Consider the following 26,866-nt stretch of genomic DNA (forward strand, 5'->3'; position numbering starts at 1 on the left):
AACGCACTGTTCTCTGCTGATTAGAACACAAACACAGCTGAAATCAGAAAAAAATGACATGATAGCGACATGTTATGGATGAAAAAATACAATAATGCGGATGTTTCTGTTTTGGCACGATGGGTATTTTCATATTTTAATTTTATTTTGATTTGGCTTGCTTGAGATCTTACTGCGAAAAAAAGGCAGCATGTGCGTTTGGCGACTTTATGACCTGCAAGCATTGTCATGGAAAAAGTTGTGATCTTGTTTTTAAAAAAAAATGGAAAATGCTCGCCTTTAGTGCATAGAATGTCATTCACAAAAAACGCAGCACTTGATTCGGTGCCATTTTTTCAATCACTTGGTGAAAGTTACTTTTGTTGTTACAATACACCGTACATCTGCCAAAAAAAGAGGATTAAACTAAACTGCCACAGTTAAAAGCCCTCTTACTGAATGAAGGCTCTTGACTTTCATGAATCCAAATTAAGTGCATATAAAACAAAATTCTCGCATAAACCATTGTAGTTTTTAAAAAAAAAGGCATTGTGTCCTTCACTGCAGCTTCCTTTGCATCTGTCCCCGCCCAAGCTGGAAATATTTTTCTTCCAATGTCGCCGCGGTGTGTCCTCGTTCTTGAATAAATATCTCTCGGATGGCGGAGCGCCATCTTTAAATGTTTGGAAAACGGTAGTTGAATTTCCTCGTGTTGGTGTAATAATACTTCTTCCCATCCAAGGCCGGTAAAATGTTACTGCTGGTCAGCTGAGGCAGGTGCTGTAACTGAACATGGAAAACACAGTGTAAGCGTTGAAGAACATGTGACGTTAAAGTGTTTGTAGCACTTCGACTTGAAAAATCTAAACAGTCTGTTACTTACTATATTTCGGGCAGTATTGATGAATTGTCTTTTTATACTCCAATGTTTTAAAAACTTTTTATGGACGTCTTTCTATGCACATTTAATTGAGTTTTTTAAACAAATCTTCTCCTTGTCTGTTTAAAATTTTTTTTTCATGATTTTGTCATATGGTTTGTATTACTATGTATGTATGTATGTATGTCTTTTATGAAGAAAATTCGAAATAAAGACGTTAAAAACTGAAACTGTTAAAGTGACTCTTTAAGAACGTTCCCGGAAGCACCAAATGTACTGGCCTTTAAAAACATTCCAGGACCGACTCAAAGAAAATCATAAACTCCCACCCACAAGTTTACGAGCCCGCATTCGAGGAGATTTAGGACTGTCTGGAAATAACAATGCTTTTCCTAAGTAGGTCGTCAAAGCAGTGTCTGCTAGTTGTAGGTTTCCAGGCGTAATTCTGCAATATTTCATCAATTTCTTTCTCGAAAAACTCACTGTAGTAGCTTTTTTGCATGTGTAATTGTACATGTTGCATTATTATGCATTGCTTTTTTTTTACTATGTTAAATATTTTCCTAATGGAGACTACCTTCCCTTACACCTAGCCAAATTTGGTAGGTTTTCCCTTCGTTTTCCAATAGGTATAGGGGATCACTGACTATATACCTTTTTTTTTTATCCAAAACAAAACTTCATTCAAGATTTACAGCTTATTTTTTTTCTGGAGCTTCTCTGAACTACTGTAGCACCTTTCTTCCACCATGTTCTACATCTTCCAGTGTTGTGTGGATATTCACGTTTGCTTGTTTTTATTCTTGCACTGCTACAGGAGATTGTCTTCGAGATCTGGGTCTCACTTTTTTTTGATCTTCAATGGACACGGATGGCCATTTGGTTGGGGGTAGCACTAATATATATATATATATATATATATATATATATATATATATATATATATATATATATATATATATATATATATATAATCAAACTGGCGAGATAAACACATTTCCAGAGTGGGAGAGGAGTTGGTGAACACCTACAAAGTCTCAGGTGTGTGGCTGTTCCCAATCTTTACAAGGAAACCTTACCCTAGAGCGCCCTGAGAGAGATTTACAAGTGGGCTTTATTACACGATTGTGGGGTAAAATGATTTATGAATGCATGCTCAATTGAGTAAATAACTTACATTCTGACTTAAAAGTGACTTTAAATGTCTGTGAATTGTACTCTCTGATATACAAGGTACCAGATATGTTGACCATTTTAGCCCATAGCCCGCAACAGCAGCCACTAATTTTGAAGGGATGAAATACTCAGGAGACAGACAATTTATTTGCAGTCTCCTTTCCCTCCTGGTCACAGTATTTGTTAACAATCCCTCAATCCGTGGACCCCTCATAGAGGCTGACCAGTACCACCGGCGTTCTTTAACCATAATGGTCATGACTACCCAAGACATCAGTGTACGACAGTTTATAAGCTAAATATATGTCTTGGGTAAAATCCTGTCGAACTATTGTACTTATGCCCTTCTCATTGCAACAGTTGCACAAACACGCTACTTGTTGCTGCTGTCTTTGAATAAGAGAAAGGGTAGGTCCTGATAAGTGAGCCACTTCACCATGGCCACCAGTATTGTGCCACATAATGTCTGCTACCTTAATAGAGTTCTGATTGGTTCATTGCATCTTATTCTTTCAATCATGTTTAGTTTGTTACAACTTTTTTTTTCATTTTCTCCCATTGTGCCTTTGGTTAGGTTTGTCCTTTGTTTTCACCCGCATGAAGGATTAATATCCATCTATCACTTCTCTCCCAGCTGCATCTCCAGACAGTTCCTTTGACTTTGTTGTGGACAGGTGCTACACAGACTCTGAAGGCGGTTACACAACTGGAATTAACTTGTGCATAATGTAGGCAGTGTATACATACATTCCATATCTAAATTCTGACTTACATCCGAAAATGATCATACCCAGGGTAACTGTCACAGGAGTAGCCAGGTAAACCGAATGCAAAAAAGGGTACCACACCACCCGCAAAATAGGGTACCACCCACAAAATAATCGCTTTTTGGGTACTGGCAAACATATAAGATTACACATCAAAACCAAATAGATCAGGTGCAAGGGAAACAGTTGAGAGTATGGGAAAGTGCACTAATCAGCATATTTTTCTGTATAGGTCAACAGTCTGTTAGTGAAAAAACTGTACAACATGGAAAACCAAATATTTTTTCTAACCTGCCATATGCGTACTAAACACATGGCATACTTTACACAATATCATACAATATACAGAACTACCATATGTTTAATATCTAATGCACTGCAAGATACAACATTTACAAATGAGTTGCACGGCCATTTATGCGACTGCCCCCCTCAGAGCAGTAAACTATTAATACTCAAAATTGTAAATTATACACAGCAGAATTACATATCTAAATCTGTACCTTTATGAATTGGGTCAGTGGCATAGTGGTAAATCCCCAGCTTAATTAATACTAATGATTAATATTATTAATCAGTTAATAAAGGAAATTAATTAAGTTTATTTAGTGTAATTATCTGGAGGAGGGATTGTAAAACACGTGAGCTTTTCAGAACTGCTCAAACGTCAGAACAAGTTTTAATTCTCCAATGCTTACCCCAGGAAAGTGCTTTCTGGCTGGTCGCGTTGTTCGCCTTGTGACTCTCTCTGGTTCTCTTCCAGAGTCTGTATCTTCTCGAATGCTATCGAAATACGGATGTTCAAGAAGCTGCTGACATGTTAACCTCTCAGAGGGGTCCATGTGAAGGCAACCCTGAGTAAGGGATAAGGAACACAAGAGATCTGAGTTATGCACAAATCAAGAAAAACTGTATTTAGTCCTGGACTGCCGAACACCAGAATGTCAACCTGACCTCCCACGTGCATTCCCACCAAATTTCGTGAGTGGAAGCCATCTTTGGCGTAGGCCCTTAGTCATCCACACTTCCCCTCTCTGTATGGACCATTTGCTGGACATACCTGTCTATTACAACTCTGAAACCCTGGCAATCCATCATTCGTAAACATTAAACTGGAGACAAACATGAAATCGCACCCAAGTTTCATCACTATAGATGGGACAATCTCTTCAAACCTATGCAAGGACCTAGCTTTAATAAAGTCACTCTGACTCAATTGTCTGTATCTTACTGGTTTGATATGTTAACTTCTCAGGCCTCTCTCTATCACTGATGATTGCTGGAAATCTGTAGTTTACCACCCCTCTGAAGGTGACAGTCTGCTCTCAACAAATCTCAATCGAGGGTAAATCTATCACCTAACAACCGTCACAGAAGAATACTGTGCTCCCCTAATTTGGGATGTCAGAGTGCCTGGAAGCACACCATCCTGGCTCCCCACCACTCACTCACGATCTAAACTATGTCATATGTCTTTTCTAGTACATCTCACTGGTCTCTCGAGCGCAATAGTTGTGTCATACGGTGTATAGGGACCTCCAATCAGCATATTCTCTTCCATATGCTCATCTGTCTCACCAACACAATCCTTCAACTAGCACTAAGGCTCACTTTATATCTCATGATACATGCCTCATTCCACACAGCCCATATAGCTTAGAGATACTATACCCCCCTTCAGCTACCTCCACGCAGAGCAGGCAGAAATTCATATCCAACGGTTTTAGCGAATACATTGAGTCACTAATTGCTGAATCGTATCTCAACCTAGTAAAAGGGGATAGGACTACAGACTGACTACATTACAAAAACGTCAACGTGGGAAAGGATATTCTCCGACTACTTCTCATCTGATATCAGATTATTTGTAGTTGGTGGATAGAAGTTTTCTGTCTCTTCCCTAACATATAAGTCCCCTACGACTAAAAACGTTTACAATAATGGCAAGGATAATAATCCAGGCTTGTCCATACACTCTATTGATTTTCGTTCAGATTTTTATGAAGCTAAAAACTATTTCTACAAACTTTTTCACACCTACGACACGACTTTCTCATCCTCAACAGTCCCTTCCTGTTGCTCCTTCATCCATCTCCCAACTGCTTGTATCCCACACCTCTTTGTAACAGATATCTATTTCCTTTCCTCCAAATCAGATCTTCCTAAAAAATAGAAATAAGAGTCGTGGCTGTGTTGTAGCGTTGGTTCATCATGGTTCCCTAATACTCTAGATGCTCAATGACCCGTCATAAACCTTATTTGAGTATATTTTGACTATGGCTGCTCCCTCCCTTACCACATCTCTGGTCTGAACACTTTTCTACCACACAATGCTTCCACACCTTCAAATATAATCTACTAAATCTCAACCAACATGCTCTACTACTCTCGGATTATATGTGTAGACGGTCTAACAAATTCTTTTTATCTGAGTATAATACAATATGTGCACACCCTTGGTTTTTCAGAAATGGACAAAAAGAATCCACACATGATTGACCTACTTCCTGGTCCTCAAGTTTAGTAGATTACTTGAACTTCAACTCCTCGACGTTTTTCAGCTATCTCGATGAGACTAATTCTATGTCAGGACCGGAGGCTTCAGATTATTCTATATCTTCCTTCGCTTTATTAACATAAAGACTCCACAGCAGCTTAGGAAAAGATATATAGTAGTAACAAAAAATGCTTTAAGGCATAAAGCATTTGACGGAACGTTCAACAGATCAAAACAACAACTCCCAAGAGTCTCTTTGTATAATGACAGTCCATAGTCCTTCCACTCTGTCCATCACCGCTATAAACCCGGCCTTCTCTTCCTCTTCCTCCTCTTTCTTCGCTGCTCCCGCAGCCAGATAAGTGCTTTTCATGTTTCCTTTATGTGTTTACTGATTGTATTGTATGTACGATCGTTGGGGGACTCACTCCATGGTTTATGTTTTCCATTGCAGAGTCCCCAGTCGCGGGAACGTTCTATCGTTCCTACGCGATCTTTCTTTCCCACTTGTGTGCGGTGAGTAAGCAAGCCGCCTGAGGGCGCCCTAACGTCTCGCCGACCCTTCGGCGCGCCTCCGCAGTTCCAGGAGCCGCGCCGTGGTGTCTGCTTGCGCAGGAGCCAACCCTCGCGTACCCCTCTGACACCCGGTGCTCCGGGTCTGTATCTCCCTGTTTCTGACGCCCCGTTGGGGTCTGTATTGCGGCGCTGACCGCGTGAACCACCTTCGGGTGAACTTTGTGCACCTCTTCGATTGTGTGTGGCTTGGCGTGCTTGAGGGGTGCGGAGACTCGGTCCCGGCGAGGAGAGTCAGCGCGCTGGGGGGTTGGTGCAGCCCCACCTGCCACGTCAGTTGGCCCACAAAGTGATCGCAGCCAGTTGGTCTGCCCATATCCGAGACTTATCTCGACTGCCGCCCTCCAGGGTGCCCCAGAATTTGCCTTGTGCTTCAGGATGGAAGGGGAGTACGAGGAAGAACCCTACTCCTATCTGCAGGACGACGAATTTTACCAGGCGGTGGATAATTTGATCTATCGCTGCGTGACGGAGGTGGTAGGGCCTATGGAGGACCGCCTCTCCGCCCGCATCGTGGAGGAATGCGCGAAGCTGGCGTCCGCGCATGTGACTCCGGCCCCCGAAATCCCGGGGACATCCGGCGGGTTGCCACCCGCGCCGAAGAGGCCCTGTAGGGATGGCCCATCCTCGGAGGCCCAAGGAGTGGACAGGGGCGCGTTTGAGCGTCTCCGGGACGCCTTCCTGGCGAAGGCGACGGCGGTGCCCCCTGCTCCCTTGGCGGATCCGGGTACTTCAGGGGACGTGTCGACGGCACCCGCTTCTCCTGTGTACGACTCCCCAGACACCGATGACGACGGAGAGTCGACCCGATCTTGGCTTCCGGCGTCCTCTGCCAAGGAGATGCCACGAGATGAGTCGGGCATGCTGGACCCGGATGAGATCGTCCACCCTCGCTCCGCGGCTTGGACACCGGGGGAGACGGTGGCGAAGTTTGTAGCGGGCAGGCTACGCAAGCCGCTGGAGAAGGAGGCAAGGGGTTGCCTGCGTGGGGAGTGCCCTAGGCCGACTTTGGAGGGTAAGGTGGCCATGACCCCGGAGTTGGATGCCAAGATGGCCACCTTCTTGGCTAAATTTATGAAAGACCCCAGGAAGGGCATCGATCGGTCCTGGCGGGCCTGCCAGGATAAGCTGCTGGATGCGGTAGGACCTGCCACGAAGATCCTCGATATGGCGGAGGAGGCGAAGGCAAATGGCACCGTCATTTCACCGGAGGTGCTTTCTAATTGGGCCCAGAGGGTGATCGTGTTCTTGGGCAACGCCAACTGCGCCCTGTCAACCGAGCGACGGCGTTCGCTCTTGATTAAGTTGGATCCGAAGTTGGGTGACCTGGCCTCGTCGGAGGCGGGTGCGGTTGCCCAGGGAGGCCTCTTTGGCGAGCCCTTCATCAGAGAGCTGGGAAAATTCGTGAACACGTTCACATCACTGGACAAGGCCCAGTCCAGCATTAAACGGGTGTTTCACCAACGTTTCTCCGGAGGGGCCGGTCGCGGTAGGGGCCGCGCGATCGGCCGTGGCCAGCAGACCACCAATAAAGGGCAAGGCTCCGGCAGAGGCCAATATCAGACCTCTGCGAACTTTAACAACTTCTATCCCACCAGAGGGCAGCGCTTCGGCCGCAGAGGGTTCAGGAAGAACTCTGGACAAGGAAATGCCTCCGGTAAGTGTACTTTGTTTGGATCAAGTTCCAATTGGGGGGCGGTTGGCAACCTTTTACGAGGAGTGGGAATTGCTCACTGCCGACGCTTGGGTCTTGCAAACTGTACGTGGTTTCCACATAGAATTCTACGACCAACCCACGCAAGCGGTGCCCCCGCGTCCAATAGTTTTTTCAGAGTCCGACGCGCGGTTGATAGACGGGGAGGTCTCGGAGCTGCTCCGCAAAGGGGCCATCCGTCTATCAACGCGCCACCCACACGGGTTCCTCAGCAACGTCTTTTTAGTGGACAAGACAGATGGGGGCAAGAGACCTGTGATCAATCTCAAGGAGTTCAACGGGTGGTTGATCTATCGGCATTTCAAAATGGAGGGTATCCACCTTCTTCGAGACGTACTCCTCCCTCGGGATTGGATGGTGAGACTGGATCTCAAGGACGCCTATCTGGTCGTCCCCATCCATCCCCCGCACCCTCGTTTCCTTCAGTTTCTATGGGACAGCAGGGTGTTCGAGTTCACCGCGCTGCCGTTCGGTCTGTCGTCGGCCCCATGGTGCTTCACGAAGGTTCTCCACCCGGTGGTGGAGTTTCTCAGAAGTCAAGGGGTCCGTATGCTAGTGTACTTAGACGACATCCTCCTCATGGGGCAGTGCCCGGAGGTGTTGGCGGGCCAGCTGCGGCAGGCCGTCCACCTCCTCCAGAGACTGGGGTTCGTGATCAACGGCTCCAAGTCGGTTTTGGTTCCCACTCAGAAGATCATCTTCCTAGGTTTCGTGGTGGACTCGGTGCAGGCGGTCTTGAGCCTGCCGGGTCGGAAAGTCGCGAAAATACGACACCTGCTTCGGCAGACGATCGCAAAGGATCGCACGTCCTTGCGCCATATCGCCAAGGTGGTAGGGCTTCTGTCGTCCTCCATCCAGGCGATTTTCCCGGGCCCCCTGCATTACAGGGCGCTCCAGCGCTTGAAGGCGCAACACCTACGTCGTGGGATGAGTTACGATCAGTGGGTTCCCCTCACGGAGGAAGTGAAGGAGGAAATGTCCTGGTGGCTGTCTCACATGGAGGCATGGAATGGTCGGGCGATCTTCGGTTCAATCAATCAATCAATCAAAGACATTTATAGAGCGCACTACCTACCCGTAGGGTCTCGAGGCGCTTGGGGGGGGGGGGGGGTGTGCCGCTACTGCTCGAACAGCCAGGTCTTGAGCTTCTTCCTGAAGGAGAGGTGGTCTTGGGTCAGGCGCAGGTCGGCCGGGAGGGAGTTCCAGGTCTTGGCGGCCAGGTAGGAGAAGGACCTTCCTCCTGTAGTGGCTCTGCGGATGCGTGGGACGGCGGCGAGGGCGTGGCTGGCGGATCGGAGGTGGCGTTTGGGAGCGTAGAAGTTGATTCGGTTGTTGAGGTAGCTCGGGCCTTGGTCGTGTAGAGCTTTGTGTGCGTGGGTAAGGAGGCGGAAGGTGATTCTCTTGTTGACCGGGAGCCAGTGCAGGTCTCTTAGGTGTCCGGAGATGTGGCTGTGTCGTGGGATGTCGAGGATGAGTCTGGCTGAGGCGTTCTGGATGCGCTGGAGTCTCTTCTGGGTCTTGGCGGTGGTTCCGGCGTAGAGTGCGTTGCCGTAGTCCAGTCGGCTGGTGACGAGGGCCTGGGTGACGGTCTTCCTGGTCTCTGTGGGGATCCACCAGAAGATCTTCCGAAGCATGCGAAGGATGTTGAAGCACGACAAGGAGACGGCGTTGACTTGCCTGGTCATGGAGAGGGAGGAGTCCAAGATGAAACCCAGGTTGCGTGCGTGGTCCGTCGGTTTGGGTGCGGTGCCCAGGGCGGGGGGCCACCAGGAGTCGTCCCAGGCGGAGGGCGAGGAGCCCAGGATGAGGACCTCCGTCTTATCTGGGTTCAGCTTCAGGCGGCTTGTCGTCATCCACTCGGCTACCTCTCTCATCCCTTCGTGCAGGTTGGCTCTGGCGGCGGCGGGGTCGTTGGTCAGGGAGAGGATCAGCTGGGTGTCGTCGGCGTAGGAGATTATGTTGAGGTTGTGTTGGCGTGCGATGGCCGCGAGGGGGCTCATGTAGACGTTGAAGAGAGTCGGGCTCAGTGAGGATCCTTGAGGGACGCCGCAGATGACTTTGGTGGCCTCTGATTTGTACGGTGGTAGGCGGACTCTTTGTGTTCTTCCGTCGAGAAAGGAGACGATCCATTCCAGCGCCTTCTCCTGGATTCCGACGTTGCTGAGGCGCTGCACTAGGGTGCGGTGGCAGACCGTGTCGAAAGCCGCGGAGAGGTCTAGGAGGATGAGGGCCGCTGTTTCCCCGTTGTCCATCAGGGCTCGGATGTCGTCAGTGGCGGCGATGAGGGCGGTCTCGGTGCTGTGGTTGGCACGGAATCCGGACCTAATCATAGAGTCCGATGCCAGCAGGTCGGGCTGGGGCGCCCGGTGCGGGGATTTCTCCACCGGCGGCGCCTGGTCTTCAGAAGAACAACGATTGCATATCAACTGTTTGGAGCTCCTGGCGGGCTCCTTCGTAGTCCATTGTTGGATGAAGGATTCGGTCAAGGCCTGTGTCCTTTTGCGGATGGACAATGTTTCGGCGGTTCGTTATGTGAACCATCTAGGGGGTCCTCGTTCCCGCGCTTTGGCGGATCTGGCGAAGGACTTCTGGGACTATTGCCTGTCACGTCACATTGCGGTGACAGCGGAATATCTGCCGGGTCAGTCCAACCAAGTGGCGGATTGGCACTCCAGACACCTCAGGGACGCCAGTCAGTGGAAACTGGATCCGGAGGTCTTCCGGTGGTTACAAACTCTCTGGGATCCTTTTTCAGTGGACCTGTTTGCGTCCCGTCTCGACCACCAGCTGCCGCGTTTTTTCAGCTGGAGGCCAGACCCTCTGGCGGAGGCCACGGACGCCTTTCTACAGGATTGGAGTCGGGAACAGCCGTTTGCGTTTCCCCCGTTCTCCATGATAATGCGAGCGGCGGCCCAAATACGCCGCCAAGGAGCGGAGTTGGTGTTGGTTACACCGCTCTGGAGGTCTCAAGTGTGGTTTCCGGTTCTTCTGGAACTTTCTTGGGATTTTCCAATCCTACTCCCCCTGTTTCCTCTGCTCCTGACAAATCCGGATCGGGAACCGCATCCTCATCACGCAGAGCTCTCTCCGCCTCGTGGCATGGAGGCTCTCAGGAGACGCTAGTCGCTCCCAGGCCTTTCGGGGTCTGCTGAGCACTTGCTCTCCAAAGCATGGGCCGATAGTACGACGAAGCGCTACAGATCCGCTTGGCTTAAGTGGATGCGTTGGTGTCTACGAAGGGGTTTGGATCCCTTGGTCGCAGGCCTCGTTCCCGTGCTGAATTTCCTGGCTTACCTAGCCGACAAGGGCTTGGCCTATAGAACGATCAATGCTATTCGATCGGCGATTTCGGCAGGCCATGACAACATCGATGGCCACCCAGTAGGGGAGCATCCTTTTGTTTGCCGGCTTCTGCGGGCTCTCCGTCTCGCGTTGCCTCCTGAACCCAGGTACTCCGTCCTTTGGGACGTCAATTTGGTTCTGAACTTGTTCTTGTCCTGGCCGGCCAATTCCTATCTGTCTCTTAAGGAACTGTCGGCGAAGTTGGCCATGTTGTTATGTTTGATTTCCTGTAGACGCGTCTCTGATGTGCGCGCGCTGGATATATCTGCACGCATTTTTTCCCCGGATGGGGTTACTTTTACCGTGGGCCGACGCACTAAAACGTCGTCGCGATCCATTTCCTATCCAGCTTTTCTTGACACTCCTAAGTTGTGTGTTGTGCAATGCCTCAAAGCATATGAAGATCTGACCTTGGATTTGCGCCCCCCGGGCGAACGTCAGTTGTTGATTGCCCTGCGGAAGCCACACAAAGCTGTCTCCTCCCCCACTATTGCTCGGTGGGTGCGGTGGGTCATGCAAGAAGCAGGCATCAATACTTCTCTCTTTGGAGCACACTCTGCCAGAGGGGCCATGGCCTCTAAGGCGTTCTCAGTGGGTGCTCGCTTGGAGGACCTAATGCGAGCGGCGGATTGGTCCTCGGATTCCACCTTCAAGAGGTTTTATTTTAAGCCGGTGGTGGATTTGGCACAGTTGGTGGTAAGTAAGCTTTGAACTAGCATAATCTGAAGCCTCCGGTCCTGACATAGAATCGAAATTTGCCTAGCTTACGTAATGGTAAGTTTCAATTCTATTAAGGACACGGAGGCGAGGATTATCCCACCCAGGCTACAGTGGTGTCTCTACCCGCCCGTATGGCAGTAAGTAAAGCGTTTTCCTTACGTTGTCTGTACTGTATTAGTCACTGAATGCTCCTCGCCTTATTGTTGCATTCCTGGGCCACCTCGCTGACGCTGTTTCTTTTTCGACAGGCAACGAGGGTGCTAAGCAGGATCAATGAGGTTCAGGTGTGATCTGCGCGAAGAAAGAGGAGGAAGAGGAAGAGAAGGCCGGGTTTATAGCGGTGATGGACAGAGTGGAAGGACTATGGACTGTCATTATACAAAGAGACTCTTGGGAGTTGTTGTTTTGATCTGTTGAACGTTCCGTCAAATGCTTTATGCCTTAAAGCATTTTTTGTTACTACTATATATCTTTTCCTAAGCTGCTGTGGAGTCTTTATGTTAATAAAGCGAAGGAAGATATAGCATAATCCTCGCCTCTGTGTCCTTAATAGAATTGAGACTTACCGTTACGTAAGCTAGGCAAATTTCGATTCCTCATCACATTTTCTACAGACAACATGTCAATCAATGGACCTAAGACCTGGGGAAATTATGGTCCTCCTTCTTCCTGGTGTAACCAGAATAAAATACAGCCGGAAGCCTTTATTCAGTTGTTGAATGCCATCCTAGACCCATCACTAAGGTTAGAAGTCCTGCAAAGCACCAGAGGTGAACAAATATAGCTAAAAGATTTGAAAAAATGGGTCACAGCTGAGATCCAAGAGTTAAGTAACCTAAGGAGGTGAGATGGTAAAGTCAGTGATACTGATATATGGGACTTAGGATGACTTGCAATTCAAGCAAAATTGGATGAAAATTCACCATGATTAGGGGTATTTAGTTGGGGAAGCCCCATATTATTTGCTTCTCATAAGTGGACTCTTGCATATCTGCTCCTAATTCAACCAAGTGGCTATGATATGTACATGGATTTTCACGGAAAAAGACAAGAGTATATTGCTATTGATGGGTGGTTTGGAACATAACTACCAAAGTACTTGGGTTTGGTGTAGTACAGAATAAGGCGCACTAAACTAATGGAATGGAATGGAAGGATGTTGTATCTATCACGTACAAACATTGTTATATGCTCTCTAGAAGGGCGCTGTGGTGTAAAGCAGGATGCTGCTGGATTAGGTACTAGTTGTTGTAGTTATTGTTTATTGCACTGATTAAAGTTCAGATGCTAACTCACAAGGATCAAGGTGAAGATGCGAGAATTGAAGATATACATGTCTGATTCATTGTTGATGTTGGGTTAATCGAGCTGACTCGGATAAAGTGTCTGTCCTGATATTGTTGAAATTTAAATAAAGAATGAATAAAAAATGCCATTCCGGATCTATCACACAACAATACTTTAGATATTTTTAACCATTGGATTTCAAAGATATCCAATATCCTTAACTCCCTTGCTCCCTCCACAGTCAGAGCACTGTGGAACCCAGTAGTGGGTATACCAATAGCCTGTGCCAAAGGTAAAAAGTGCTTTAACCAGACGATGGATCTTAATCAAATGTCTCTCTGATGATATAGCCTGCCATGACCGTGCCATACATTACAAATCTGCATATACAAGGGCAAAAAAGAACTTTACCGGTCCTGTGTCACCAACTCTATTGGGGACCTTTTTCGCATCTTCATCCCTATCCCAACCTCTGTGATAACCTCTCAAAGACCTCAAATTGCTGATTTCATCAAGCAATCCTCTGAGCATGGTCCCGCGTCTACCACCACTTATATCGAATGCACTCTTAGTGAGTTTGTGCCTGCCTTGGAAACAGAAGTTAGGAAAATAGTGACCACCTTTAAGAAGTCTTCTCTACCCTTTACCTGTTCAGTGCCAAAGTCATCAATATTGGCCTCCCAGCGCTCTTAACAGGCATCGCCAACCTTGCAAACAGCTTCTTAACTACTGGGATAATCCCCCAGTAATCCTTACCGACATTATAAAGAAATCCATAGCTGTTCTGGGCCAGATTATAAAGCCTTTTTGGGGAGTCAAAACCCCTAATGTTTTTAGATCACAGGGTTTGTGACAGCTAAATGGCTTTAAAATATGTACTAACCCTATTTTGTGACTCAGTAAGTGCTTACTTAATCGCAAAACGGGTTTAGAATGCATACCGACTAGGAGTTTGGAAAGTTGCTTCCATTACTTATTATGTCTAAAAAAATATGCTTCCTATTGCTGAAAGGAAAATATATTATCTTTCAAGTACTGTAGCCTGAAAACATTGTTTAAATACAATAAAATGACTATAAAAAGATGTACCAAAGGGAAAAAAACATTGGCCAAATAAAGTATAAGCCCACCAGCCTTGGCCCTGACGTGTGCTACTTTTTTAGGTGTTTGTGCGGGTGATCAGGTTAAATAACCAATTCCTGTCATCTCATATGCAACACTCTACCTCTTCAATAGCTACATCACTAGGGGCTCTCACCAACCGCTATGATGTGGAATTGTGTTTTGTATTAAGACTTCTCCTTGGTCATGTCAGTGGCCACTGACCATCGTGACCTAGTGCACCCCGTCTCACACCTAGGTAACGGTCCAGTTGGGAATTCGATTCATGTTGGTAGCCACCACATGTGGTCCCACGTTATCATCCCCCCTATCATGACAGTGACCACTGACTACTATTACCCAGTGCACCACCATTTACATCATGACGACAGCCTGGTGGGCCAATCGATTCACACTTATAGCCAGCGCTGTATGTAGTCACTATACCCCGTATAGAGCCTTCCTCTCCGCTTGTTTTGAATACATACGAGCAGATTACAACATTCCTTCATACAATCTGATGACATATCACTCTCTACAATATGGCCGCTGGGTTCTACTAGCCTGTGACGCGCTGTTCATTGAGACATAGTCCACTTGGTGCGCCTCCCTGAGCACGCGTGGCTTTTCCGAGCCCCCCCAGCACGTGACAGAGGGTGTTCAGAAAGTGCATCAGAATGGGTAAAAGCAGAGTAGGTGGACCGCTCTCTGCTGCGGCTTCTCTTCCTCCTAACTACGTGTGGGTAGGTCTACGGTTTTTGTCCGTTCGGCGGACAGGTAGGTGCAACCTTTGGTGTACTTTATTTTCTGAGCAGTGACTTGTGTTCGAGCAGCCGACCCTGCCGAAATAGCCCTTGCGAGGTTGGTGTGTAGGATGGGGGTTTGTAAATGTGCCGGAGTGGCCCTGACTACTCTGGCTGTTAGCTAACCCCGCCGCTTGCCACAGGAAAGTAAGCTACGACTAATTCCTGAGGCTCTAACTGAGCTGGGGGTCGATTGTTGTACTGTGCACATTTTTTACACCTCTGTGCGTACCTCTATGATTGTCTGATACGGCTCCGGGGTTCCTGCATTTCCTTGCCGTGATTTCTGGCGGCAAGTTGGCGGCAGCTGGCATAATGCACAGAGACCTCTACACTTACCCTCCATTAAGCACAAGCATTCTCAAATGGGTTCGTTTGCGTCAGTGGGCCCGACTCCATTTTGTAGTGGGTGATATATTTATCTATGCCTTCTTTTCCCAAACCCTAGGGTACCTACAAACGGGGTGCCATACACGGGAGAAGACCGTTGACACCATTTATTGCTTTTAGTAGGGCGAGACTTGCATTCCTTAAATTTGGATACGTATTCACCTGATCTTTATTCTGACTGTTTGTGTTATCACACTGTAACCTAGCCTTAAGTCGTTTTTAATACTTTCTTTTAACCTAATGACCTTCTGACTAGGTCTGCCTAACACTTGCTGAATATAGCATACATGTTGAACCAAGCACCGGTGAACTAGACTGTTGTTGACATTGACTAGGGTATTACCCCATTTCTCCTGTCATCCCTCTCTAGGTCCCACTAAGACGCGGCAGGACCTCGTGGCCTGCACCAAAGTCTCCTGTAGAAGGTAGTATCCACCCCTCCCACAACGTGTAGCACAGTTTTTCCCTTTTAGGTCCTGATTAATTGCTATAGGAGCATGAAACATGTCGACCATTAGGTAGAACATACTTTTCTGGATCATTGCACCAGTGTGTATTTTCTCCTCACTGTTTTTAGTAAGGTAGCTAACCACACCATTAAAAATATGTAGTGGATTATCTAACCTTTTTTAATTACCACTTATCCCTCTACGTCTACACTTCCCCTTAGGCCCTCACACCCACATGCACCAACTGGCAGGAACAAAAGTTCTCAGATAAAGAACCCCTTTATGGGTGCCCATCAAATATTGCACCTCCAGTCTGACGAAGAGCAAAACCCAGATGATGAAGCATGACACCTAGCTTGATGGGTGTGTGAGGGTTTTAGTTCCGAAAGGGGGATTCCCTTCCCTTTCCCACTAATTGCTTGGTTCCTCATATTTTACCCGCTTTGGGGAACAGTGTATCCTTTTTTGTTCACATGATCAGGTTAAATGCAATCACTCACAGTGGAAGAGAGCCAACGATTAAAGTAGCCTGACCCAATGCTGCATGCTGTGGTTTGGTGGAAGTAAAATGTTAACGACAGCTGAACAAACCAATACTTAAAGAGGACCAGCGCAAAGCCCCCTCATGCATGTGAATAGGTTTTTATGTTTCTTATTACATGACACTTGCGAGACAACTAGATCAGCCTGTAGACCAGACCTAAAAGGTGTTCCTGGTTAAATAGTGTTAAAGGGTTTGCTTAAGTGGGGTTTGGAGGGGTGAATCATTCATGAGTAACAGAAAGAGGGACAGTAGTATGAGCGCTATACTAAAGTCTTTCATAATAGTAGATCATAAGGTAAGTAGTAAATGCGTAATTAGTTCAAATATTTGAATAACCTACTCACTATCAAAAGCATGCTCCAGATTTTTAACGTAATGATTGATGATTTCTCACAAAAAGTAACATGATTCAGTGAGTGAAACTCAAAATAGTGTTGTTGCAGCTGAACGAGAGGCGTCCGAGGAGGCTCTACGGTTAAAGCGGTGTATATGTATTGGTGTCTTGGCAATAACGCCCCTCTGTGAATGCAATATGGCCAATTCTAATGGCCTGCTGTCCAGTATAAGAATTCACTTTAAATATCTGGGATCTCCTTGGCCTAGTTTATTATGTTTTTGCAATGGATGCAGAGTTAGGGAGAATCTACATGTTTTGTTGTGTGATTTAGCTTCCCTTCCTGCCATTGGCTGGTTGCTGGCAGCCATGTCAGATCTTCCAAATTGCTTTTAGATCATGCTTTGCGCTGCTAACCAAACTAACTAAACGTGATAGAAGCGTGCACTGAAAAGAGTGCTAAAGGAATTGGTATTTTGAACTTTTTTTGCGAATTCTCAGGTCGAAGACGAGTTGAATGTAACGATTTGCTTTATGCATAACCAAACAAAGAAGTGTTCCCTATAACACTTTTATCTATTACTTTATTTAAAAATGAAGGAACAAGATATTAAACAAGCATTATTTATTATTCTTTTTCACCATTCGCATGTTTTAACTGCTCCATACAAGTCATTTTTTTAAAACACATAATCTACTTATTAAATTGGGCAGGAAAGGGGCGTTATGACCAGGAATTGCGTTAGAAGTTCAACAAATGGTTACAACAAGAGACCCAGACGAAATAATAAACACAAAATGCACATAGATGAAAAGAAATAAGAGGGAAAATGTTTGGTTAAGGGAGTAGTCCAGGAGAAACATTAGAGCGCAACCAATGTTGGCAAAAATGAGAGGGGGAACCAACACCAGCCAACAAAACCTGGCAAACCCCAACAGGTCTGGCCTAGGCAAATGTTTATTTTATCGTTTTCTTTTTTTCCAAACACCTGCAAAATGCATAAAAACTGGGAAAAGAACACCACAAATAAACAACATGAGTTGCAGAGGAGCTATGGCACACCAGTTCAGGCACGGAAGTGCACTTCTTTTTGCACGTGTCATCTGACAATATGCAGTCACTCGCAGTGCAAGACACTCTGTGGATGAAGTGATCATACCCACCGCCCTGGCTATATGCTGAGGTGGACAGAAGCAACATATGAATGACAGTGAACAGATCAATGGAGGAAAAGGGTTGCCTGAAAACCAGTCTGTACATGTGTGTGTATTTTTATTATGATTTTCTTTGGAAAACATGTGGCTGTGTGACAGCTAAAGCTATCTATAGGTCAGACATAAACACCATAAACACTCAATCATTTTAATGAAGACACTTTGATTTAAAGTGATATTAATTTCTTTGAACATCGATATTTTAATATACATCTCTTTCTAAGTAAAATATTAATAGTGTATTAAATCAAATGTATGCTGCAGATTTTTTTGGGTCCTCGTATTAATAAGTTTGGAATTATACTATCAGAGGTGGCTGGGAAAGTTGGGAACCCCTGATTCTACTGTTGGTGTGATCCGGTTTATGCTTCTAATAATAGTGAAATTTGGCACTATTTTTTTAAAACCGTGAATTTTATACTAGTTATTTAAACTTGGTGAAATCTAATACCCTGGCTTTCGGAATTCACCAGATGCCTAAAAATAGCACTAATTAAGAGTTTGTCCCTAAAAATGTGGGATAACACAGATATTGGTGATTTATGTTGCAAAATGCGCATGTGCTGATATTTACCGTACTTTTTTAATCCATTAAATTTCAATAGATGGACCTGCCAATATTTAAATGGGGAAAACTCCAGAGAGTTTAAAGTTTATTGCAACAATTGTAATTGCTGCCCCAGCGCATATAAGTGGTTGTGCACTAGCTGCAATTCAGAAGGTAAATAAGGTCTTTATCTTCAAAAAGAGAAAATGGTGGAAACGAGGGAAACCACCATTCATAGGCATCAGCGCTTTGCCCGCCTTTGTTTTTGATTATTATAGTAGTGAATAATAAAATATTATTCACAATTAGTTAAATAAAAAAGGCCAACCCTCACCAGGGGCAGTGGTCCGGCAGAGGCAGCTTTATGATTCCTGGCACATGAAGGCGGCTGCACCAGCCAACCAATGGAGGGCCTGATTTACAAAGGGCCTCTGCAGTCGTGGCGGAATCACTGAAATCGAGGTGGAATTTCCGCAATGAGAATTCTTGTGTTAAGGATTCCGCCCAGAGTGCAGCGTCTCCCCAACGACTGTGGGGTCTTCGCCCTGAGTGCAGCGTCTCCCCCACGACTGCGGGGCCTCCGTCCCGAGTGCAGCGTCTCCCCCACTACTGCGGGGCCTCTGTCCCGAGTGCAGCGTCTCAACCACGACTGCGGGGCTCCGCCACGAGTGTGTAGGCTCTTTGTGAATCTGGCCCAGAATGTCCAGAGCTGGTAAAATTCCCGCCCTGGCCTCAGGAGCCTGCCATACCCCAGTTCTTCCCCATTTGACATGCATTTGGCTGTCTCTGCTTTAGGCTTAAGCCTTCTTATGTTCGGGTTACGTGCCAATCACCCGGTCAGCCAACCCTTTGTAAATGTGTCAAAGAGTTAAAAAAAAAGGTGAGGTTCGAAACCAGGTGACTGAAACCTGGAACATGCAATTTGAGTTTCCTGCTTTACTCGAGTGTCTGCCTCGAGGGTCAAAAGGGGCACCAAGAGCTGGAATGGGGCAAGTTCAAGAGGCTGAATGGAGTACAAACAAAATGCTTTCATTTGCATGTTGTGTGCATGCCTGTGAGCGTGTGCATGTGTGAGCATGCATGTATGAGTGAGCACCTCTGTGAGTAAAAGTGAGAGGCAGAGAGAGTGAGAATGAGTGAGTCAGTGACTGAGAATATCTGAGATTGTAAGTAAGAGTAAAAGTGAGTGAGAGAAAATAAATGTTAACATGAGTAAAGCCAGTGAGTGAGTGTAGTTGTGATTGAGTGAGTGTAGGTGAGAATGAGTAAGACTGAGTGCAAATGAGGACGAATTATAAGGATCACTCATGGCAAAATGGTGGCACTGGCATACTAGAGGAAATTCTTGGCATATGAAGCACCTGTTGCAAAATGCAGCCCCAGGTATTTCATAGTTACTACATGTATATGGCACAGCAAGGGTCCAGTGCTGGTGCTCACATACGGGAAATATGAGGCACCTGTGACAAAATGTTGGCGCTGGCATATTGGAGATCATTTTTGGGATCAGGAATTCCAACCATGACGAAATTCTGTCCTTAACATATTAGAGATCTTTCTTTACATATGGGCCACCCGTTGTTCTTTACTTAAAATGTCATGGTTGACTTATAGGAGCCCTGACGACAAAATGCTGGCCATGGCACAAAGGAGGAAATTATTGATATATAGAGGGGTTCCCACAGTGCATTTTGAAAAAAATGAGTACATTTATGAGGAGCATCAGCCTTCATTGACTTGGCACAGCAATGGTTTTTGAGCAAATTTATGTGAAAATTGTGTTTAACTTCACTGTTTCACATCCATTTTTCAAACCTTTTCAGGGGAGAATCGCCCAAACTTCACTAGAAAATGCAAGTATTGTTCACTTCATTCTGGAATTAGGGGCATGTATTATTTCAACCTCTTCCAAAGAAAACTAGCTGCCACTAAAACAAGTGCTGCTTCACCAAAAGTAACATACTTTGCATAGATCACAAATCTAACATCCCTAGGTGTTAAAAACAGAATACGCGCTCAGCACCCTCCTCCATGGAACTTGTTACATTTAACTCGAAAGAATGAACCGCTGAGTGGCTCCTGCTACAGTGGGTCATTAGTTCCAGTGGTTGCTGATCTGGGCTTTTCATCATTAGACCATGATTCTGAGCCAGAGAGAGAATGGCAGACAGGAGTAGGAATCGAAAGGTGGCAAATGGAGAAGGCAGCGATGAAAAAGAACCTGCAAGAGTGAGCTCAAGATACCCTCGAGCTTCTGCACTTAATGTTTATTTATTTAAGCAAACTAAGCAGAGCCCTGCTGTGACTCAGGCGTGCGGTGAGCAGTATAGGTTCGTGGTCATGCATGGTGTGAATGTGATGCTTCACCTTAACAACCACGGGCCTTTTAAATTCTCCCACGTTGTCTTCCAGGACATTTTCTGCATTGCAGAAGGAAACGTTCTTTGTACAGTTGTGTGAGATGCGAGTGGTCGACTCTATGCACACCTTGTCTCAGATTTCACATGCTTTCCTGTAAAAGACAAGTACCTGTGGTATGTGTACATATGGAAGCTGCATTGGAGAAGCAGACTGGCTGTGACATAGGCAGCTATAGATATTTCCGCGGATAACCCTGCATTGCATGGCTCGGCTGTGCTGAGTGAGCAATGAAAGTGAAGCATTAATAATATTTGGAGGTTTGACAGAGGATCCCATCTTTATTGATGCTGAGTTGTGACAGTGCCTGGATCCACGTGTCATATATATCTCAGCCTTGTCACAACTTCGCTGCACCAGGAAGCATCTATATACAGACTCCGTTGAGACGATAAACGGCAGACTGATCAATGAAAAGCCTATCTCTCCCCATAAACACCCACCATGTCTGTTGCAAGCCATACTTCTTTTTTTAACCAGTTCAGTTCAAGTTTATTAAGGTTTAGACTCTTGTCTTTAAAACAATAATACATAAAAGCAATTAAAAATGATGGTGCACCCCTTAACTAAGGGTAAACGAGAAAGCCACCAGAAGCATCGAGGGTGGAATGCATCCGAACGAAGTAAGGTAAATAGGCCACCTCGGCCTGTATGTCAAATAAGTTGCATTGCCCTAGTCTTCGCTGTAGCAAATCTTCAACAGGATGCGCTGTGAGCAGTCTGGGACGCTAAGCCCAATTGAACCCAGAACAACACATTAGTGGAAGGCTGAGTGGCTGCATGAAACTGTTAGTCCTGCTTGTCACTTGGCAGGGATCAACACAGCTTGCATTTGAAAAGAGAGCAGACATCTTCCTACAGGTGGTGAATGGAGTGGCTGCACCTGCCTGCAGTATCCCACTGCCTTGGGGGTCCCTGGAACTCCTATTCCATTCCTGGCGGGGGGGGGGGGGGGGGGGGGGGGAGAAGAGGGGCGCTCGGGGCGTGTGGACTGCTCTACCTCTATGTAGCATACATTCAGTGTGCCTCCTGATGGCCTCTTTCGCCTTGTAATGTGGTGCAGGTGCAAAGGTAAAGTGTTTACTTATTTATGTGCATCCCACCCCCATGACCAATGGGGGAATGTGCCCTTGTGATGGCACCAACGAATACTTTATATTATAGGAGGGACCTCAAAAGCATCTCCCCCCCCCCCCCTTCTAACACAACAAACTTCCCCAGTGCACATGAAGTGGGTGCAAACGCAGTTGTGCCCCCGGGCTACTTACTGCCCTTGGTATGGCAAGAAGGAAGAGTCCACCCTAGAGGGCAGAGGACCCTCTTAAAACTCTGGCCCTGCGGCACGAATGATAGCTGTGTAACTGAAATTGACGATTCACAGCCTTGCAAAATAGGAACTTGTGGAAGAATAGCAAACATTTATCTGCGTTATAGACAAAGGATTAATGTGTATGTAAAATAAGTGGAGCACCCTCCTTCCTTGCTGATTATTTGCTCCCAAAACATGCAAAATCCATGGCTGTAGGTTTAAAGTCAAATTCTAAGCTGTACATTTCGGAAATCGAAAAGGAAAATGATATTGAACATGTCTTTTCAAAATATCTTTTGGCAAAGCTCCACTGGAAAAATTCATTAATAAGCTTTTGTAGCAAATTACAAAAGAGCAGCATAGACATGACAGAAACCCCCCAGAGAACAACGTGAGAATGCGCGAGAATGTATAGACCTATGTCGAAATGATGCATTCTAGCTTTACCAATATCCACCTACAGTGTTTTCAACAAGCAATGAAGCATCTACACTTGTCGTAGTGAGGACATTGGCCCAAGAAGAGTTCTGATTGTGCCAACCGATCTTGTTTCAAGCTGGAGCAGGTTGAGTTGATTTGATATTCTTTGGCATCCTTAAAAGGGCCACCCCCTGTAGCGTAATTGACAGTTCTCTTTGCACCGCCCGGCATCTCTAACAACCAGCAATATGAAATCTGGAATGTTTGTTTGTCTATGCTATGCTATGCTCTGCAGATATATAAAGTGCATGGCTACCTGAAGGCTTCACAGGGCTTAGTGAGAACCAGTTAGCATGAAACTGCAAGGACAGAAGTTGGGGTATAATGAGGTTTTTAACAAATTTCTGAACCTGAGCTTATTCGTTTCGATTCTCAACCGCTAGGGCATTGAGTTCTACAGCTTTGGAACCAGGGACGAGAAGGATCTGCCTCCCCATCTGTCCCTTTGTATTTGCAGGACTTTTAGTCACTGTGCATTGGAGGACTGGCCTTGGGTGTAAGGGACCAGGACATCCCTGATCAAAGAGGGCTCCTGTGTGCAAGGTAGAGTGCCTTACATTTGACCCTCTAGTCCACTGGGAACCAGTGCAAGGAGGCCAGTGCATGCCTTCTACCAAGGCATATTTGGGGAGTTTGAAAATGATCCTTGCAGCCGCGTTCTGGACCACCTGGAGTGTCTTGATAATGTATTTAGGTGACCCAGTGATACAAAGAGTTCCCGTGGTCCAGACGGTACAGAATCAATGTGTGGACCACTGACCTCCTGAATTGTGGGGGTAGCATGTCTAAAATGTTCCTACACTTCTAATTAAGCCAAAACAGATGGCTGTCAGTTTTTTTTACCTGGGCCTCCATAGATAGCAAACTATCTAGCCACATGCCTAACTCTTTACGGAAGAGGCAGCGGCAGGTTGGCTCCACAGGTTCTTCTGCCAACCAATGTCTTTTTTTGGCGTCTGTTTATTTCCTATACAGCATCACCACTGTTTTGTCTCGTTTAGCTTGAGTGAGCAATTTGCCATCCATCTTTCCACCTTTTCCAAGCATGAGATTAGTTGTTGTTGTGAACCTGCTCCTGAAGAAAGGGAAACCACCAATTGAGTGTCGTCTGCATAGGAAATAATCAACACTCCAAATTCAATCACTATGTCTGCCAGAGGACGCGGATAAATGTTAAAGAGTGAGGCTCAATGGTGAGCCCTGCGGAACCCCACTGTTTAGAGGGAAGACATGGAAATAACATGGTGGCACCCAAATTTGAGAGGACCTTTCTGTCAAAAAGGATGATGGCCAGTTCAATTAACCATCCTTAATTGCAACTACACTCATCTGGAGCATCAGAGTTTTGTGTTCCACAGTGTCAAACGCTGCTCTCAGGTCGAGGAGAATAAGAGCAGCAGCACCACCTTTATCTAGGAGTGATTTCAACTCTTCCGTTACTGTAAGTGGGGTGATTTCTGTGCTGTGCTGTGGACGGAAACCAGTCTGTGTAGGACTAAGAGAGAGGCTTTGGTTGATGTGTTTTTCCAGCACCTTCCCATGAATGTTAGCAAGCAGATGGTTCTATAGGTCCTGGAGTACAGGGGGTCAAGATTAGATATTTTTAACAGAGGTTTGACCGCTGCATGTTTGCAAGCCTGGGGAACGATTACAGTGAAAAGAAGAGATTAAGAAGGTTAAGCATCTTGGAAGTTCCTTGTCACAGGGTATAGGGTGGTGCTAGGTCCAACGAGGGTCAGTCTGATGATGTCAGCTAGGGTTTTGAGATCTATCATGACATCATTGAGCGAACAGCTCTTTTAATGATGTTGCCAAGCTGGTTCACGTACAACCTATTTCTGTCGCACCTCAGCAAATCACAGCTACCACCTCACTCTTCCTCGTTACTTCACCCACTGTGATGGTGGACTCCTGTCCAGAGTATAACTGAAAAGTAAAGTTTCTATTGCGTTGCCCCTGCTGAATCATCAGAATGTAACAGCCCTGGTGCCAGGCAATGTATATATGTCGCCCACATTATCTATGTAGTCAACCAGCAGTTGTTTTGGTGCTAACTCCTATTGCATAAATACAGAAAACAGAAGTGGCCTTAACTCCAAGGTAAGGTTGCGGTTATGGCAGCGAGCCTGGCATTGTACTGAGTGAAAGCTGTGTGGTGATATGACTGAGTTTTGTACCATGTTTCGTGACCCATTTTACCTGCCACACAGAGATGGGCCGTTTCTGGTCTGAGAGGGGGTGGGTAGGGATGGGCTGGGGTTTCGGGGGAAGGGGTATGGGTGGGGGGTGGCCAGTTAGTCATGTTGTGGGAACGTTTATAAAACTGTGTAGGAATCTGGAACAAGAGACTCCTCCACGGTCAAGTTCTGTGGTCCGAATGCTGATTTGTATTGATATAAAATCGTGATCCACCTCGGCTGAGGTGACAGAGACTGCTGCTGATTATTGTATGCAATCTGTTGATATGGAGGAACACCTAATAAAGAAATAAAAAAAAAACATATATATCAGTCAGCTCTCCATTTATTGAGCTGTCCAGCTGTCATTCACATTTTGCTTCCACAAACATTACAGCAGGGGACAATGGGCTAGCCCACTTCATCCACTGGCTGCTTTGCCCAGTGAGTGACAGCATTTTGAGTGATCGCATACACAACTGCCTGGAAAGGAGTGTACTTGCGTGCCAGGGATGGTAGGGCTGGCTGCTAGGTCACTCCTTTATTTAAATATTTTTTATAGGTTTGCCAAACATCTTTTGCATATTGCAAATGTTTGCAAAAAATTAAAAACATTTCATGGTTGCCAAAGCAGATATTTTTGCTTGTTCAGAGATTGGAGACAGACAGCTTATTACTAAGAAGAGTTGGTCACAGCATTGTGGCATCCTGAAATCTGGAGCATACTTAAACGCATAGGCACAAGTCACATCAAAGGAAAGGCCCAAAGAGTTGTGACAGAAACGCTCAATAAAATATATGTTTCATCTTACTCCTCCTTAGATACTGAAATTGTGCAGTGTCTACAGAAAAAAACAGCAGCACTTCTACAGAAGGACAAAGCAAAGGCTGTTAAACATTGTCTCCTCCTTCACACAGGTTTCCCTCCTGAAGTTCTTCCACTTGCACAGCTTATTTTGGAGGGCAATGCAGAGACTGAACAGACCAAATGAACAGGATAACAGGACTCCATTGTTAGTAAGTATGTCCAAGGTGTTCATATGGCTGATGTTCTTGGACATGAGTTGGAAAATTTGAGTTTGACATCCGCTGCAGCAGAAGACAAATGAATAGTGACTCCAAGAAGAACGTTCGGACATGGCCTTTAATGGTAGAGGAAGAGGAAGTAGGGCTTCTTTCGACGTAAGCCTCAGTCGTCTCTCCTCTACTTCCTGCTAAGCCACTGTGGTCTGAGACTCTTCTGAGTGGGGTGTTTACTACATTTTGATCATGTCTGTTATTCCTGGATGATCGACTGGTGGATCCTTCAGTGGTCGAGGTAAAGTCCCTCAACAGAGTTCCAGATTTTACAAAAGCTCAGTGGTGGGGGCCCTGTTGAATAAGAATGTTATTGCTCCTGTACCTCTGGAAGAGAGGAAAGGATTTTATATTTTTTTGTGAGTCTCATTCCTAGACTAGGTGGCAACTTCAGACCTGTAATGGAGTTTAAGTATGAGTTGGTTAATAGCTCATCTCCCATTCAACAGTGTTTGCACAACATTAAGACAATTGCCCCTGGGGCTGCCACCACAATGAGCCCCAAACTGTAACGAAAAGCCTCAGAAAGGGTCCTGTTGCTCTGAGAAGTTGGTGGGGGGACAGAAAAAGTGCTATTTCATCTGGGCCTTCAAAATTCCTTTCACCAGAACTGCTTTTCAAGATGATTACTCTCCCCCTTATCACCAGAATCAGCAGGTTTCAATGCTGCATAGGAGACATTCACATCTATACAATGCCATCCTTCTTCAAAACCATCTGTATTTGAGGTTTTTCTGGGACAAGAACCATATTGAATTACCTGTCCTTCCCTTTTGGCTGAAATCCGTCCATGGGGTTTTCCAAGGTCTTAGCTTCAATAGTGGAATTTTAGCTTAACAGGAGAGTTACATATTTGTCTATCTGGAAAAAAGAGATACTCTGATATGTTTCTTCAACAAATAATGGAGTTTAACACCAGTTGGAGAATCTTGTACACAAGTCTCGGCATAACGCACATTACCAGTTGATAGCTCAAGAGTATATGACTGCCTTTATAACTATTGTTCTCTAAGCTTCTTTATGCCAGAAGCCATTGGTGCCTGAGCTGGTGCATTTATGGTCCCTGGCCTTCAAGCTCTTTAACCAG

The 26,866-nt window shown here is 45.9% G+C and overlaps 1 protein-coding gene across 1 annotated transcript in view; it reads right to left on the bottom strand.

Annotated features, from left to right (window-relative positions):
- Nucleotides 1-246: 246 nt before the first annotated feature.
- The window catches only part of CDKL1 (cyclin dependent kinase like 1), a 362,886-nt gene continuing 336,266 nt past the window's right edge, over nucleotides 247-26,866 (bottom strand). Inside the window, exons 9-10 of the mRNA XM_086937298.1 lie at nucleotides 3,501-3,656; nucleotides 247-765 (exon numbers count right to left, since the gene is read on the bottom strand). Coding sequence (XP_086793424.1) covers nucleotides 655-765; nucleotides 3,501-3,656 — 267 coding nt within the window. The 3' untranslated portion in view covers nucleotides 247-654. The remainder of the gene's footprint in view (nucleotides 766-3,500; nucleotides 3,657-26,866) is intronic.

This window comes from Lissotriton vulgaris, chromosome 9, assembly GCF_964263255.1.
Source record: "Lissotriton vulgaris chromosome 9, aLisVul1.2, whole genome shotgun sequence".
In the NCBI taxonomy this organism is placed as follows: domain Eukaryota; kingdom Metazoa; phylum Chordata; class Amphibia; order Caudata; family Salamandridae; genus Lissotriton; species Lissotriton vulgaris.